This window comes from Phoenix dactylifera, chromosome 8, assembly GCF_009389715.1.
Source record: "Phoenix dactylifera cultivar Barhee BC4 chromosome 8, palm_55x_up_171113_PBpolish2nd_filt_p, whole genome shotgun sequence".
Classification (NCBI taxonomy): Eukaryota; Viridiplantae; Streptophyta; class Magnoliopsida; order Arecales; family Arecaceae; genus Phoenix; species Phoenix dactylifera.
The window spans coordinates 9,946,222-9,964,206 of NC_052399.1; the positions used below are offsets into that span (position 1 = coordinate 9,946,222).

The 17,985-nt window shown below is 39.6% G+C and overlaps 2 protein-coding genes across 2 annotated transcripts; both read left to right on the forward strand.

Moving 5' to 3' along the window:
• The first annotated feature begins 5,910 nt into the window (after positions 1-5,910).
• Positions 5,911-7,070, forward strand: LOC103711252. The gene is made up of 2 exons (XM_008797329.4): positions 5,911-6,221; positions 6,393-7,070. The coding sequence occupies exons 1-2, from the start codon at positions 6,012-6,014 to the stop codon at positions 6,780-6,782; spliced, it is 600 nt and encodes a 199-aa protein (XP_008795551.2). The 5' UTR covers positions 5,911-6,011; the 3' UTR covers positions 6,783-7,070.
• Positions 7,071-11,646: 4,576 nt separating this feature from the next.
• LOC103711250 (probable mitochondrial adenine nucleotide transporter BTL3) lies at positions 11,647-17,295 on the forward strand. Its single transcript, XM_008797328.4, has 4 exons — positions 11,647-12,479; positions 15,663-15,966; positions 16,272-16,742; positions 16,838-17,295. Exons 1-4 carry the CDS (start codon positions 12,001-12,003, stop codon positions 16,904-16,906), a joined length of 1,323 nt encoding a protein of 440 aa, XP_008795550.2. The 5' UTR covers positions 11,647-12,000; the 3' UTR covers positions 16,907-17,295.
• The last annotated feature ends 690 nt before the right edge of the window (positions 17,296-17,985 follow it).

Below are 17,985 nucleotides of genomic sequence, written 5' to 3' on the forward strand. Positions count from 1 at the left end.
TACTGTCTCTGAGAGCCGAGTCGACTCCCAGACAGCTCGAGTCGACTCCAAGGCAGCGCTACACCAAAAAGGCAGAAGGCTATGTTTCGGAAACTGAGAGCCGAGTCGACTCCGAGGAAGTTCGAGTTGACTCCAAGACTGGACGAGCCAGAAGACAGAAGATCGGGAGTTCGGGCTCTGAGCGCCGAGTCGACTCCCAGGATTGTCGAGTCGACTCGAGTGGGCCAAGTTGAAAATTAGCTCCATGGATTTCATGAGATGAGCCGACTCCGAAAATGCCAAGTCAGCTCCAGAAGTTGGCGAGTCGACTCCGGGTCAAGACGAGTCGACTCCCAGTCGAAGAGGCTACTTTAATTCAAATCCGGAATAGTTGCCGAGTCGACTCCAGAAAAGCATGAGTCGACTCCCGCTACAGCCGAGTCGACTCCTGATCGCGCGAGTCGACTCCGACCCCCAACGGACATATTGTCAGGTTGTGCAGAGTGTGCAGAACGGGCAGAAAAAGGTGTCTAACGGCTAGTTTCCGTAGGGGATGGCTTAAATAGTCACAGAGGACTGTAGCAAGGCAGAGAACTACCATTCCATTCAAAGAAATCAAGCATTCATTCTCTGCAAGTGGTTTTTCAACGAAAAGAGGGAAGAGCGCCATAACTCCATCCAACTACCTCTTTCCAAACATTGAAAGAGATCTCCTCCTGCATTCAAGTCGACCAGACATTCAAGAGGAGACCCGAAGTTCAAGAAGCCCTACTCTACTCCAACTCAAACGTGTTTGAGGGCTCTTAACTTCTCTCTAGTTTATATTGTTATTTATCTGCTTTTGAGAAGCTCTGTTTTTCTGTTTGTTGTCATTATTTCCATCTTGTCTTTGCTTGGTTCAATCGGGGGATTGAATCAAGGGTGTAGAGGTTGGTTGGTGAGCCGAGTGTAAAACCAACGTGTAAGGGTTCGATTGTGATCCCGAAAAAACAATCGGGGTGGTTCTAGTCGGTGAGCCAGGAAAAACCGACCGAGTTCGTTGTGAGCTCGTAAAACAACAAGTTTGGTTGTGAGCTTGTAAAACAACCGGCTGTAATCCAAGGGGTTATAGTGAATTCCCAAGTGAGACTTGGGGAGTGGACGTAGGAGCAAGGGTTAGCTCCGAACCACTATAAAAGCCTTGTGTTTGTGAGTGTTTGTCTCTTTCTTTTACTCTCATTTCATTCACAGCACATAGCAATTAATTAATCATCTTGGTAAAGCATTAATTAGTCATCCACAACGTTTTAATTGCAAAATTATTTTAAAACCCAATTCACCCCCCCCCCCCCCCCCCCCCTCTTGGGTTGTCTATCTGGGCAACACTAGTGAAGTTATTTGATGAGGTTGAAGCACTTTCCTTTAGGTATTTAAAATATTCTCTTGCAAAAGTTAATTAATTCATTGTAATCCATTAAGGAGAATGGTTATAAACTTTTTCGCAAATTCTTATCCAACTTCATCGTTCTTTTTGAGAACTAAGATGAGAGAAATTCTAGTTGAAATCGAAATGAAGATGCAACTCAAACCTAGATCCTTAGGTATCAATTGCCAAGTTTACCAATTGCACTTGGCACCCTCACAATTCCATCAACTTCAAAGAAAAATATGATATTATGCACTCTAGTTAAGATGACAATTAACAATGTCCAAGGTTTGGGCTATTAGACTCCAGCAGTGGATGCATAAAACAGTTTATTAGTATATGCACTAAAGCTTTCATCAAAAACACCTTGAGGAAATCTTGAAACAAGTACTCAAGGTCATCGCACACACACACACACACACACACACACAAGTTTCTCATATTTATTCTTTAATTTTAGGTGCTGGTAATCATTTCATAAAAATAATATTTAAAAAATTGCTCATATCAGAGACCTGATAATACACCACATAATGTTTAAGCATTGAATATTTTTCCCAGCTAAAGAGGTTTTGAAGAGACTTGAAACTGCCAGGCTATAACCATTTTTTATGTCCACACACAGCATTCCTATCTTGGATATATCAACCACCAATTCAAGGAAAGCTTCACAACCAACCCTTGACATTTATTCTTGGAGCGCGTTTTGTAGGTTCTTCAAATCACTGAGCCTAACTGTTTTCTAGTCTCCAAGCACAACAAATTTTGCAACGTTGTTAATGCCATGAGTATCCAAATTTAAGACCTATCTGCAGTTATGAGTCACCAATCTTGATTAAATACATCAACCAATTCAAGTTGGATTTCATTGACAGATTGGACAAGAACAAACCCTCCCTAAAGGTCTTAAATTCTTCAATACCGGCCAAAATAATGTGGATTTTTTTTTTGCATGAATATTCTTCTAAAAATTCAAATTTGCGTAAATACACTCTTAAAATTATATTTATTTCGGTACCCTCATAAAATATTATTTTTACATAAATATCCCTAATATAATGGTTCTTTTAACACCGTTAATAAAAACCATATTTATTTTAATTACAAATAAAATAAAATTATGAAATTACTTTTATATTTTCTATCGCGGTCACCTTATAAGTGTTTATTTTTGTACATCTACCTATTAAGGATAGTTTAGTCATTTTAATTTAAAACCGTTAATTTTTTAACAGCGTTAGATGGCGTGGGTATATATGCGAAAATAAAGATAAAAAAAAAGGATAGAATAGCAAAAACAAGTGTTTCATGAAGACATATATGCAAATATCAATTTTGGGATGGTATTCATACAAAATTCGATATTTAGAAAAATATTAATGCAAAAAAAAATTTAAAAAAAAATTTTAAGTCGTCGCCATCATCATCTTCTTCATTTAGCCATACTGCAGAGGAAAAACCAAGTCCAACTCTAGCAAGGATTAATTGAGAAGTGAACTTAAACACAAATTCATCTGATATGAATGCAACCATGCAGGATACGTACAACCCATTGCGACCCAACAAACTTTTTTTAGAAGGCTAGCCCAGCCTTTAGAATAGGAGGGCACTCCCATTGAGCACCCTTTTTGGGGATGGGGTAGCTTGCAACATTTATTCCAAGACTACATGCCATGCAATGGCTTAGACTTCCCATGGTAACGTCCAGAGGGCACCAAGATGAGAGAGAGAGAGAGAGAGAGGTGGTGGGTGTTGGCATTTAACAGAGACCGGTGGTGAGGAGAGGGGGAGTGATGACTGTTGAGGAAGAGGAAGGCTCTCTCTTGAAGCCAGCATTAAAGGAGGAATTCAAGGAGAGTTAATGGCGGCAGGTGGACTCGAACGCATGACCTATGACCGTCTTCTTCCAGCTTTTAATGTCGAGGAGCTTGCCTCCGGCTCTGGCCGTGGATGCTCTTCTAAAACCTAGCTCCGGTGCTGCGCAGTTCCGGATATACCCTTCATTTTTAGGTGGTAGGCTCGAGAAGTGTTTGTTTAAGTGTCGCTTCCGAGGGTCTACGGGCCATCCTACCATTTTTTGGTGTTTACTCGAACTTTCCCTGCCTCCATTCTAGAATGTGGCACTTACCTGAAGACTACTAGCTGGGCACTTGTTTCTGGAATAGGAATGTGGTTATGCCACAAAATTATTTTTATGTTTTGTTTGACTATGATTAATTTGTAGTCAAAAATATTTTTGATCAAGGATGTATCCGTTCATAAAGAAGAAAAGATATACATGATGATTTTATGCCTATAATAGCTTTTTCTTAGAATATTATATAGCTTCACATAAGCTAGTTTCGGTAGCGCGAGTATTTTTTATCCGTATCTTGTCTTTAAAAATATTTGACTTGCGCAAGGTTTACTCGAGATCTTGCAACGTATTTCTTCTCAAAACAACCAATATCAAAGTATGTTATTGATACGTCCCACGATCGGCCACAATTTATATGGAAGACTGACTAATCAAAACCCTTCAGGAAGCCTCCAATCTGGCGATCAGGATCCACCACGTGGCAGGCTTAAGAAGTGCGCGTGTAAGCCTTTGAATTTCAAAAGCCCCCCACAATTGGTAGCACCTTGGCCACGATCTTGAGTGATTTCTTAAGCTACGCCTACGAAGTGCGTGAAATGTATTGCACGTGCGAAACGACAGCGTGCAATCCTTGGAACGTGTGGTAGCCCGCCAAGGACGACCAATCTATGTGCCTAAATTCTTTGGTGATAGACGTTAGCCTTCGTCTATATAATCTGCTCATAAGGGGACCTTCCAGGCAAGTACTCTGGAGCTCTGGCTGACCATTGTGTTGTCACTCTCTAAACCTCGATTGTGTTCTGAGTGTTATTCTGACTTAGGTATTGGAGAGTTTCCCACCGGACACTCTTCGTTAAGAGGACTTTTTCGTCTTTGTTGTTTCAAGTAGAACTCGATGAAAGATTAGAATCCTAGACGCAACCTTAACCTCCCAGGATGATTTCGGGTGCATCACTGTGCTGCACAATCCAAGCAGCTGACTGTTGAGCCCTCCAGCAATCTTTCCCGTTCGATGCATCGGTCGGACCGATTCTTAGTGGCAACAAGTAGGATCTTTAGGTAGGGCTACTACCAATGATGGTTCGTAGAATTAGAATGGATAAACACTCGAAATCTTGTAAATGATCTAAGATCGTATGGCTGAAAATTTCAATAATTTTTACCAATTGTTCAAATTAATTTGCTAGATTTTACATTTTGCTCTTATCCGTTTAGTCTAGTTTGCAAATGGATACCATTAGTGGCATTCACGGGGGTTTTGACTGACATAAATTGAATTTATTTCATATTTAAATTAATTTTAGTTAATAGGTATAGATTATGTCTATCTAGATTCAAATCAACAAATTCTTTAGATGATTCAAAATCAAGTTCAATTCCGTTACATTCATGGTGTTGGCCTACCTAAGCCACGCGTAGTTCAATTGAACCGAAATTTGGTCCAATCAAATAATTTGGTGTAGATTTTTAGCATTCACCCCTCTCTCTCTCTCTCTCTCTCTCTCTCTCTCTCTCTCTCTCTCTCTCTATATATATATATATATATATATATATATATATATATATATATATATATATATATCCATCCATGCATGCATTCTCTCTGTATATCCAATCCATCCATGCATGCATCCATCTCTCACATGATTGCCTGAGAAAAGATATTTATAGAAAAAAACAAAGCCATCACAATCGTTCATCAGAAAATCAAATATAAAATGCATCTTAGAAAATCCCTCCTCTTGCGTCAGCCATATCTAATAGGTAAGGTGAGAGGGTTGAATTGAGGGGGGGAAAAACAAGACTTAAGGCAGTCAATGGCATGAGCATTAATTTTACGTTAATTAGATGGGGCAATTGGGAAATCTGCTCTCAGGAATTTAAGGAGGGGGTTTATTAGAAGGAGAAGGGGAGGGTGTCTATTTATTTCACGGGGCGTGCTTCTCATAAATTAGGGTTTAAAGGGGATGTTGGGGTGCTTTAAAGTTGGGTTCTTTAGGCGATGCGAATGTGGAAGTTGGAGTTAATGGAAGCGCCATAGCATTCAATCCACTCACAACCGTATACCCTTCTCCTTTATTTAGTGTCACCTTCTAATTTGTGCACCCTCTCTCACCCCCTCCTCCCTCTCGCTCAAAGAGGCTCAATATCCCCCTCTGATTTAATCAAATGGCTCTGCTTAAGTGGGAATTGTCACTCCCCTCTTTTTTTGGGTGCCTGTGGTTTGCGACATGTGATACGATGGGAAACTAGAAAGTCCCTGCATCCATTGAGAACCATGTGAAGGGATAGCGAAAGGGGTGGTGACTGGATCCTAGAGGTGTGAAGGAAGGGGTTGTGGGCCCGTCCCTGTGTTCTTTATGGCTTTCTCTATTGGATACTTGCTTGCAGTTCTCTGTTCTTAAATGGGCCTCCTAATATAGTCTATAAAAGCAGTCCAATATCCACCACCACATACACAAACAGAGAAGGTAGAAGGTTACATACAACGGAAGAGAGAGACAGAGAGAGTTTGGAAGAGGAAGTGCTCGGTTCTTTTGATCAGAAACCATGGTGTCCTTGCAAGCAGCCCTCTCTTCAGAGGAAAAGGAATACTCCAACCTGGAGAACCCGCTATCGATGAAAAGGAAGAGGGAATACAGTGAAGAGAGCGACGACAACTTCTTCGCAAAGGAGTTCAAGTCGTCGAAAGCCGAGGACGTCGATCTCCATCTCGACTCTCCCTTGCCCTTGGAATGGGAACGATGCCTTGATATCAAGGTACTGTAGATCGATAATTCTATCTTCCAACATACAGCTCTTAACAGCAGAATTCAATTAGAAGATTCTAACTTCAGTGCAAATCCATTATTCTTGTTCGACTTTATAGCATAGGATAATAAATTCTACCGTTAAGCGTGCTTGGGATAAAGTAGTATTTTGTCATTGCAGTCAGGCCAGATTCACTTCTATAACACCAGGACACACAGGAGGACCTATAGAGATCCTAGAGAGAGCACAGAGCCACCAGCTTCATGTCCAAGCCTAGACCTCGAGCTCAACCTCACGTTTGAGCCCCCAAGAAGCCACATCAGTGGAGAAGAGCGAATCAAACAGGACTGCAATTCCAGGGATAATTCCGGCAGCTTGTCGAGGTCCTTGACGTCCCTCGAAACAGAGCAGCAGGAGATGGTGGCTGCGGTGTGCATGCGGTGCCACATGTTGGTCATGATGTCCAAGGCCACCCCATCATGCCCGAATTGCAAGTTTGTGCACCCACCAAGTTATAGTTCATCGAGGTCGCTTAAGCCAGGGTTTAAGCTACTATGCTGCAAGGATTAAGGATTAAGATAGAGAATTCATGGCCTTTATCTAAATAGGAAAAAGGAAAGACATGAAACTAGGAGCATAAAGAAATGTAAAGAGTGGGGGCTTCCTAGGGTGATGTAAATATACAAATAGAAATGTGTTTGGTAGTGGTAAGCTTAGATATCAAGTATTGTCTGTGTAATAGATTCACCTTCCACTTTTAGGTAACAGATGGTTGATGCTGAAAACAATGTCTACTTAAGGTTTTTATTCTGACATAAAGGTGCAAATTTGGTTGTTATAAATGCTTTTTTACTGGTAGAATATGGTTGGTTTCCCTTGTTCTTTCCAATAGCTTTTTTTTTTCCCATAAGAGTAAGCCTTCATTTTGGATATCTGAATGCAAGTCGGCTTGCTGCGCGATGAATCTGAGCTCTATCAGCAGTGTACTAAGTTGTACCACGATTTTTAAGCTCACTTTCATTTATGGGGGTTGTGGCAACCCCATTTTCTTTTATTAAAGGGTGCCACAATTTTTAATTGGGTCAGGTCTCAGTCCAAAATTAGGATCTGAATAAAAAACCAGATCGGGTCGGAGTCACTCATGATCTGATCCGACCTGACCCATTTGCACCCGCATGTAGGAGTAATGAGTTCTCAATCTTTTAGGTGAGGTAGAGCAGTCCAATTAATGCTGCTTAGTTTGGATGGTATCATTATGATGTAGTCAGTGTTTCTAATTATGGCATCTCAACTGACTTGCTGTTTTTCTGATGTTGTAGCCAAGATACATAACTTATATGAACTTCTTCATTTCCATAAGACTAGTAAAAATAATGCAAGAAAGTTTCAGCGTGAAATTAAGAAAGATAAATTATTGCAGTAACTTGCAAATCAGATGTTAGATCTTAATGATGTTGAGCGGGGCAACATTTGGAAATTATTGATATGTAACTATGGGTAATCCATTTTAGAAGTGAATTGACCAAACATGGAGATTTAGAAAACCATTGTGATTAAAGTTGATGCCTTCACGTGAATGACTAAGTCATCTAACTTGGGCGGAAAGATGGAATGCATGTGAGATCATTAACAAAGTGTGCTCGTGGCTCCTCTAAAACCACTGCTACTGATTGTGTTATCCAAGCTACCGGTGTTCGTCCAAAAATGATAAGCATGACTCTATCTAATGCAATTAAAATATTGGGGTGAAACACGTACCGAGAGGCGAACGGACTGCGAAATGAATGACCTCCTTTATGGCTGATAGCTCTGGCAGAGTACTCTGGACTACTGAGACACAAGTGCTTAGAGCTTTTAGGGATATGTTGTGTTTTGATTTTCTTGGATGTATTCACACTATAGTATGAAACGCCTTAGGGATTGTCTTCCAGAAATAATCTTTAGATGAGCTATAATCTACTCTCAAATTGGCATAGTTAAAAGGTGGATAGGATTTTGCTCGTCATGGATGTCATGTAGGTGGAAGCAAGAAATGCAAGGCTGGTGGCAGAACCTGGTAGAATTTAGACCTGTATGCAAATCAGTTTATACTCTTGATAAGCACCTCTTGATTTTGAAGTTGGTCAAGAGACAGGATACACTTGCAAGTTGCTTGAGTTGCCATGATCATGGTTTCCTAGGAAACTAATTGGACTTGTCTCAAGATTACCGAGAAAAGATCAGGTTGGTTATTTGTGGCCATAAGTAAGAGAAAGCCTAAGGTGAGTTGTAGTCTTGCATAGCCCTTAAGAAAATAAAACCTCTCAAAAAGAGAGAGAAAGAAACACCACTAAAGGACTGTTGTTTCCAATTACAATGAAAATGATGGTTTAATGTCAGACTAAATTATGCAAGAGAATGCTGCTACATGTGCATAAGCATCTCACTAGAATGAGTGTGAACTCCCTTTTATAGCGCTATATATATATATATATATACCAGGTTAGTGGTTAATTAACGGCGAAAATGCTACTTTTACCGCCCCTTGGTTTCGAAACAAAAATCATAAATCGAACATGTTTCTGAAAGGTTTTAAGGAAGATGAACCATTGCCATGTACACACAAGTTTTTATAAAAAACTATTATTTAAAAGCAGAAGTCATATGCAATAAATGGTATTATTAGATGAATGATGAAACTATCAAATAGAGGGTACCATTCCCATTATAAACTGATTATTTTCATTAGTAATACTATAAGGCTCCACAAAGTATAGAAGAATAATACTATTTCTAGGTGACAAGGAGAGGTTGGTGCAATTTAACCGCAATGAATCGGTCACTCAATTCATTATCAGATTGGCAAGTTAGCAATTCTGAGCTTTCGAGCACTGAGAATATTTTTTAGTAGGACTAACTATTATAATACATAACAGCATAGTATAGAAAAGTTTTATATACAACTTCTTAGAAGAACTTGAAAGTATTGTTTTCTCAAAAATTTAAAAATTATTATGATGGCTGTAACGATCAGTAACAACTGATATATGAGATAAAAACACTCAAAAACTTTACGGTCTATTTTTGGAGCTAAAAGTGAAAAAAAGAGAAAACAATAGAAACTAAGACGCGGGAACCGAAAGGTTTTAAAACAGGGTCGAACCTCGCTAGCGGCGTCCTTGGAGAAAGAGAGAGCAGAGAGGCGCGAGATGGGGAAGAAGGACGGCGAACCAGAGCTTAGTTTTAAGCTCCAGACCGCGATCCAATGCGCGAGGGTCGCTTCCATGCTCGCCGAGCTCCGATCGTCCCCCCGCCAGATCGTCGGACCGCCTCCGGCGGCGGCGGCGGATCGTCCGGTGATTCCCCGAACCCCCTTGGGTTCCCCCTTTTCTCCTCTTTTCTAGTGTTTCTTTGCGCTCTTTTGGAACCACCCAATATTTTTATCAGGAGAGTGAGGATCTGTGGAGATACGCGGCGGATCTGAGGACGGAGCTGGTCCTGGAGCGTGCGAGGAGGCGGCGATTGGAGCGCTTCGTTGGGAAGGAGGTAATGCTTCATGCTGGACTTCTGGCGATGATGTTGTGCTTCTCTTTGTTTCTTGTTTTGATCTGGATGGAGCTGATATAGAGATTTCAGTTAGGGTTTTGATGAGGGGCTATTCTGCTTCTTCTTGCTCTTGAGCTTGATTTGAACTGTCTACCGTGAGAAAAAATGTGAAATTGATGGAAAAGGGAGAAGAATTGTCTGGGATGATTGGAAAAGAGAGATTTTGGTTCTTATAAAAGATTAAAAGATGGAACGAATATTGGTTAGCTTGTAAAGGTTTTAAAGATTAAAAGCAATTTTTTGGCCTCAAATCTGCATTATTTTCTTTCCGAGGGCTTTGAGTTGGTTTTCTTGGTCCCTGTATATGTTAGATCTGATTGTTTCCGATTTTTTTTTTTTTTCATGCCTTCCCAAAGCCATGCAACCGGTTTCTAGATGTTAATAAGGGTGAGATAAAAATGCAAAGCAATTAGCCTCCAACTTCTGGTGTAGTTAGGGTAGTCTTCCAATTTCTTATCTCAGATTCCTCTCTGAGAAGTGTTGTGTTGCTCAAAAAGAATTTCCCGATTCCTGTTTGGAAACTGGATGTAAGAAAAGATGAAACTCTTCTAATCACCCATTCTTTCAAACATCACTAACTACTCCTATACCAACGTATCTTGGACGTCTCTTCTTTTATCTGATAAGCCAGGAATGGCAGGCAAACAGAATATGAAACCTGCTTTTCTCTTTGCTTTACCATCGGCTAGCACTAATTCAACAACTTGAGATTTTTTTTTTTTGTTATTGGCTAGAAGATTTGATGCTGCAATCTGTTTTCATGGCCAATCTCAATTGTTTATATCAGGATTAGCTCTGCAGGATTTTGCAATGTCTGAAAATTTTGTGCATACAGATGGAAATGGAATTTCTTAACTAGGGTTCCTGGTAGAGAAGAAGGTTGTATTAAATAACCACAAAGTTGCAGCTAAATTTTCATGAAATTTTGTTTGTCACTAATAGGAATACTTCTTCCCATTTATTCTTCCCACCACTCTTTTTCCAAAGCCCGAATAAACCTATCCACCGGGGATTAACAACGCATAGATGCTCCTCAACTTATTTGTCAAATTACTTTTATATCACGGTTCGTGTTGAAAAAACCTTCTATATCATGCATTATATACATCTATAGAATTATTTTTTTTTTCCAAAGAACTTTTTCAATTGCAAGATTCCTTGTAATTCAAACTGCGATCAATTTCAATTACAAATATTGAGACTTTTTGGCATTTGAACTGCAACTTGTAATTGTAATTCGAGGCATCCGAACATTTTTTCCCAACGAATAATCCCTCAATAAAATGTTCTATCAAAAAAGACTTTCTAGATAATGCCAGGATCCTCTCCGGTATGGATTGAACAAGGGAGGGCCAGTTTAGATTGAATTGGGAAAGGCCAGTCCTCCAATTATGGTTGCCTATGATCAATCATAAAATATAAGTGGATTAGCTCAATCCATGATGTTGGTACAATTTATGGTGGGGTTTTGTAATAAAGCACCAACCTCTTACTAACACAAGGTAATAGAGACAATGTTGTCATATAAATTAGCATTCAGGAATGTAAATGATTATGACTCTAGAGAAATAAGATTAGTTAAAAAAAACTTAATTAATTATTTGCTTATATCTAGCAGGATTGGGCTTTGAAACACCTAACAAGTTGGTTAAAGATATTTAAACATATATCATTATAACACTTTTTCTCGAAGAAAACTTTACTTTAAGAAATAAGCAACAATTTTATCACAAATAAAACGTGCCCCTCTCACTAATTGCCGGATAAGTATGTACTTCGCACGTGTACCGCACGTGCCCAACCACCAAACAGTCAAAACACCGTGGCCATTAGTGAATCCAGACCAATTACCACGGCACTCCGCCACATCCCTGCGCACGTTAGCGCCCGCCGGCAGCCCGGTTGCTTGTCTCAGACGCCGAAAGCCATAATCACATACACAAGGTGGGCGATGGAAGCTATGCGGCATCCTCGCCACTATCAAAGAACAATACATTCCCGATAGAGAAATAAAGAATTGAGAATATGTGCCACATTCCCTTGTCCTCTCCCCCCAAACTCCCCTCCCTCCTATTCTATGCCTCCCGACTCCTCCCTCCGCTCCAAAAACCCTAACCCTATAAACGCTCTCCTGCTCCGACTCCAACCCCCTCCCTTCTTTCATCGATCTTAGCTTTCTTGTCTCTTCGATCCCGCCTTCGCGATGCCGCCGCTGGAGGTCTGGTTCCGGGACGCCCTAATCCCCTCTTGGATCCCCTTTTCCGCCGAGGACCCCGCAGTCTTCGTCGTGGGAGGTCTCTTCCTCGACTCCTCCGTCCCCAGCTCCATCGTCTCCTCGATCTCGGTCGCGAATCCGGCGGCCTCGGTCGTTAGATTGGTGGCTTCTCGCCGGAGGGAGTTCGTTCTGGGGGTGTGCCGGCGTGGGAGGGTGGGTGGGGGCCAATTCTTGTCGGTGAGCTTGTCGGTCAAGGGAGGAGAGGGGCTCGTGCGGGAGTCGGAGGGGTTTTTGGGGCAGAATGGGGTGGGGAGTTCGGAGGAGCAGGCATTGGAGGGGAAGGAGGTGGATGAGGTGGTGCTAAAGGAGGTGGAGAAAAAGGAGCTTAGAACGCAGGGGGCCGGAGCTGGCGCCATGAACACCACCAAGCATCTGTGGGCGGGGGCTGTGGCCGCAATGGTTTCGAGGTATGGGATAGCTGTTTGGTGGTTTTTATCATTACTTATCCTGTTATAGCTATTATTGGATGCTGAGTAATGTTTTCCATTATTTAGCTTGGATGACATAAAGAAATTCTGTAGTTTGCTGCACATTTATTTTTAATATGTCAGCATTTGTTCCTAAAAAAGAATTGCATTTTGTGTTTGTTGATGGCTGCAATGTCGCAGTTGCATTTCGCATCGTATTTAGATAATTCATGTTTTCCTGATGATCAAAAGAGTCTGTCTTTAGTCAGTCTTGCTTCTAGTAGTATTAACCTAGTGGACATTTGCATCTTTTGAGCATTTACCTTTTTCGATTGCAAGTCTGAGGTTTTGTATGAATGGTCTAAGGAGGGGTTTTTTCGAGGAGGAATGAAAAGGTTGGAGTACTATAGGATCCTTCCAATGTACAATTAAACTATAAGAGTTCTACTACTTTCTAAGAATTGTAACCTGAAAATCTGTAGCAGATGTGTCATGTTCTGCTGTTGGCATTGTAAATTAGGCTTTTTATATTAAAGAAGTTTTGACGTACTTGCATCAAGAATTGATAAACCTAATTGACAAGTATGTCATGGTCTGTGCAAGTTCATATTAGTGATTGCGTAGCACATAATAATTTTTAGTCACTATAAAAGGATTAAGAGTGTTCAGGTGAGCATCCTTGGTCTCTTTGATCCTTGGTATTTCAGTGCTTGTAATATGCCTGATAGTTCAATTTTCTTCTTATATTTTGTATACAAATACACTGTAGGAAATTGTCTCTTGGATGCAAGTTATTTTTTGTTTCTCTGTGGATTATTGCTGCATATATTGTTTCTCATAACTATCTTTCAGGTATTAGTTTAATTAATACAAAAGGATTCCATTATGAATATTAGCTATTGCAATAAATACCCAACTTTTTACTATTCTTTCTGGTCCTCTCTATCCTTCCATCTTTTCTCTATTTTGAGTTCCATGACTCCATATTGCCAACTATCTGGTGGTAGCTACTTTATTCCTTCATCCTCTTACTGATATGGTTTATTAGAAACAACAGGATTGAGAAGTACGAATGCAACAATCTCCCTTTTCAACCCTTGTGCGTTTCTTACTTAGCTCAATTTAAGGAAGTATTTAAAAAGCAAAGCCATTTGACTTCTAAGTTTCTGTTGTCCAGACAGCTATCAAATTGCCATCTTGAAAATGACTTGGATTTCATTGCATATAATTTTGTATATGCAATCTTATTCAATAGGACAAACCCAAATGGTGCATTTATTTCACTCCAGAGGAGTTGTGTCAATAACCCCGAATATTGAGGAAGCTTATGTCCCGACAATTTTCATTGAGTTCTTAGTTTGTTAGAAGGAATGGTTTAAATGATGGGTTGCTGCTTTACTAGAGTTATGTGAAGCATTGGGAGAACAAATATATCTTAATACACATTCAAGGAAAAGAAAGGCACATTTTGTTACTTTTGTAAGAAGTAGCGCACACAAAATGACTTGCAAAAAATGGTACCAATAGGATGAGTTGGTAAAGTTGCTAGGAGTTGGAAGCCGGTGAATTAAGTTGATCTCACCTTTGCCCCAATTTCAGTTGGTTTTCTTCCATCCTATTCCTCAACAAAAAAAAAAGAAGTTAGTTGTAGAAGAAGAATTGTTTACCAAATTCTAGTAGATTGACAAAAATCAACAATGAATACAAGAATCAAAATCTCAAGGGGTAAAGAAATCTAACCTTTCTACTTTATCTTTGTTTTTGAGAAAAAGAATTGCTAAGTGATTAAAAATGGTAAAAGAAAGCAAGATCTATGGGTCCGTTCTTCCTAATTTTTAAGTAGAGTCCTTTGAATTTTTCCACTAGTTATGTTGGTATACTTTTCTGTTAAAAGTAATTCATTTGGCTTCAGTACAATTTAGTTTCTACTCTAAACTTTCTGAACTATACAGATTATGACACTAGATAATTCAAAATACAATAAAATGATATGAAATAAATTGCTTGTGTCTTTTTTTCTCATTTTCTTTTTCTGGATTTTATTCTGACTTTTTTGACTGAAATTCTGAATGAGTAAAATCTTTGTAGCCGGAATTTTCCACCTAGGGTAATGTTTCTGTTTCAGAATCTTCCTAGAATCTTGAACCTGCACCTGCTTCCTAAACACTTACTTGCTAAAAGTGTTCCTAAAATATATGCTTCCATGCACCTGCACCAGCACCAGCACATACTCCTGCATCTGCTTCTGGTTCTGGCAGTGGCAACTGAGTGAAACCGCTGAAAACTGCCCAAACAGAAACTTTATGCAGGGGAATTGAAAACAGAACCAAATTTCAAAAACTTGATTGTGATGATTTTGGTAGATGTATAGCATGTATTAAAGTTTAACAAGAAGTCATCTCCTCAATCAGTTGGATTTTTTATTGGATGTGTTACCATATTATTTTTAGAGTCATGAAGATCATTAGTGATCCAGTTGTTTCAGAGAGAGAACAATGAATCCTTGTATGTGCTTTGAGTGAGCACAATGATAGGCAGAGCTAGGATAGTTACATGTTTTTCAGTCATTAAGACTCAAAATATTTGTAGTAGATGAACTTTGGTCCTGTATGTGAAATCTCTAGAGCTATACAGGCAAATACTTGCTCCCATGTCTCAGGTTCTTAGATGTTTGTTTAGGCTTGTAAATATATGACATTTTCTACATTTATTTGATCATTTTAGTGAAACAACTTCATGATATTTTCTGATACCAATTCTCCAAAATACTGTTTGCATGTGATTCCCTCATTTTTTAACAGAATTCCTCTAGTTAGAAAAATTGCAATTTTCATGAACTAACTGTTAAATGTTTAGCTGGGCATTGAGTGAATTAATTTTGTAGGTTGCATATTTGTTTCATGTAAATTTAGAAAATTTTTTGAACCCTATGTTCTGGATATTTTTTAGACTCTGTAACATGTTAGCAAGTTTTCTGTTTCATATATAAATTTTCCATGGGATTGAGCTTTTGACGCGGTTATTACATAATGTATCTATTATTTAGTTGTGGAACTGAATCACTTACTTCTTGAAGGAATTTCTGCTCTGTCCTATGTGTTAATGATATTAAAACCAAGATATCTTTTTGGTTGATGTCACCATTATATTATCTTTCCTGAACATGATGTTCTGGTGTATCAGAACCTTTGTTGCTCCTCTTGAAAGACTAAAGTTGGAGTATATAGTTCGTGGTGAACAGATGAATTTATTTGCACTTGTCCATAAAATTGCAACCACACAAGGTCTGAAAGGCTTCTGGAGAGGCAATTTTGTCAACATTCTTCGTACTGCTCCATTTAAGGCAGTAAATTTCTATGCATATGATACATATAGGAAACAACTTCTCAAAATGTCTGGAAATGAAGAAACAACAAATTTCGAAAGGTTCCTTGCAGGCGCTGCAGCTGGCATTACTGCTACAATACTATGTCTGCCAATGGACACGGTATGTTTCATTTGGTTGTATTTACCTAGTCAGGATTGTGGATTAACTGTTGCACTTTGTTCCCAATTTTGGACAAGAAGTAACCAGGTTATTAGTAGAAAATTGCCCTGGTTGTTATTTGTTAGATAGCATTAGCTAAATAATATTGGGGATAATCTCATGAAGCAGCGCAATCTGAAACTTGCTAGTCTCTTCTGAGAACAATATCATTACCATTGGTTTAAGAGGTAGCATGTTCTTTCTGCGATTCCCTTTTCTTTTGCCCCTCTTAAATGTGTCTATTTACATAAAGTTTTCAATTCCAGATCCGTACAAAGATGGTAGCACCTGGAGGGGAAGCTTTAGGCGGTGTTATTGGTGTCTTCCAGCACATGGTGCAAACTGAAGGGTTCTTTTCTCTTTACAAGGGATTGGTACCTTCTCTTATGAGCATGGCCCCTTCTGGTGCAGTTTTCTATGGTGTTTACGATATATTGAAGTCATCTTATCTTCATTCACCTGAAGGAAAGATGCGGATATCTCTGATGAAGCAACATCAAGGTGAAGATGTGAATGCCTTGGATCAACTAGAGCTGGGTCCCCTGAGGACTTTACTGTATGGGGCCATTGCTGGTGCTTGTGCTGAGGCTGCTACATATCCTTTTGAGGTGGTCAGGCGACAGCTGCAATTGCAGGTTCAGGCAACAAAACTAAATGCATTTGCTACGGCTGCAAAAATAGTTGAGCAAGGGGGCATCCCTGCACTGTACGCTGGCCTGATTCCCAGCTTGTTACAGGTATTTATGCTGATTCATTTGTTCTCTATCATCTCTATATAAATTTTCAGTTGATAGTTTCTAGGTTTTCAACTAATCTCCTCTTCTCCTTTCAGGTATTGCCCTCTGCTTCCATTAGTTACTTTGTATACGAGTTCATGAAGATAGTTCTGAAAGTAGAATGAGCACAGGCTAATTGCCCTCCACAGATAAAGCGTTTTGGAGTTGCTCTAGCTGGTGTAGTTTGAGCAGCTAATTGTTTACCGAAGACTGTTTCCTTCCTCTGTGGGGATTAATTTGAATAAACATTTATGAAATCGTCAGCATTACTTCATTGCCTTTGTGAATTTTAATGTCAGAGGAATATGGTGGAGTCACTACTGCACGATTACATTCTTGCTCTTGCACATACATTTATTAGTGAGGACAGTCCTGGCCCCCTAATTCTTCGCTCTTTATTAAGCTAGTTTTGTTAATGGAGGTCAGCAAGAATGCTCAGCTGATGCACAGGACAATTAATGTAAAACATTAAGTTTGGATGCATATTTGATAAAGACCATTTTCATATTTTACATATATTGTGCAATTTGTTCCCTGCCATCACAGCCTCCAATACTTTCTCGAGGCCAACTATCTCGGAAGCATGAGTTTCAAGAAAGATATTCTCTAATTGCTCCAAATGCGCGAGCAAGTGGTCAAACCGTACCCACCTGATGGCCTGGCCTGTTGAAGTGTTGACGGCTTCATTGAGTTGCCATTCAGACAGCCCATGTCTAAGAATCTGGGGGATATATCAGTCCATTAAGATTTTTCTGGTCACCATGTTGGTATGCTCTGCAACTTTTAGAAGATCTTATCAGTCCATTAAGATTTTTCTGGTCACCATGTTGGTATGCTCTGCAACTTTTAGTAGATCTTATCAGTCCATTAAGATTTTTCTGGTCACCATGTTGGTATGCTCTGCAACTTTTAGTAGATCTCATCAGTCCATTAAGATTTTTCTGGTCACCATGTTGGTATGCTATATAACTTTTGGAAGATGATTTATATTATGCCAGCTCATTCCTTAGTGGTGAAAGTCTCTTTCAAGAATGCAATATCTCCTCAAAATCTCTTTTTTAGGGCTCGGATCCTCTATGGTCATTTTGCACTGCAAAAAGTTAGCGCAACCATGGATGAGTGCCACCGCATGGATACTTAATCCAACGGCTCCTATATCTGCCGGTAACCTGACGAGCGGTGATTCAATCGAAAAAAAAAAGTT

What these genes read in the sequence shown, in the direction of transcription:
- LOC103711250 (XM_008797328.4), top strand. Translation starts at nt 12,001, where the DNA reads ATGCCGCCGCTGGAGGTCTGGTTCCGGGACGCCCTAATCCCCTCTTGG. An exon ending in GTGGCCGCAATGGTTTCGAG is followed by an intron (nt 12,480 to 15,662) that starts GTATGGGATAGC and finishes CTGGTGTATCAG; the next exon opens with AACCTTTGTTGCTCCTCTTG. An exon ending in TGATTCCCAGCTTGTTACAG is followed by an intron (nt 16,743 to 16,837) that starts GTATTTATGCTG and finishes TTCTCCTTTCAG; the next exon opens with GTATTGCCCTCTGCTTCCAT.
- LOC103711252 (XM_008797329.4), top strand. Translation starts at nt 6,012, where the DNA reads ATGGTGTCCTTGCAAGCAGCCCTCTCTTCAGAGGAAAAGGAATACTCC. An exon ending in AACGATGCCTTGATATCAAG is followed by an intron (nt 6,222 to 6,392) that starts GTACTGTAGATC and finishes TTGTCATTGCAG; the next exon opens with TCAGGCCAGATTCACTTCTA.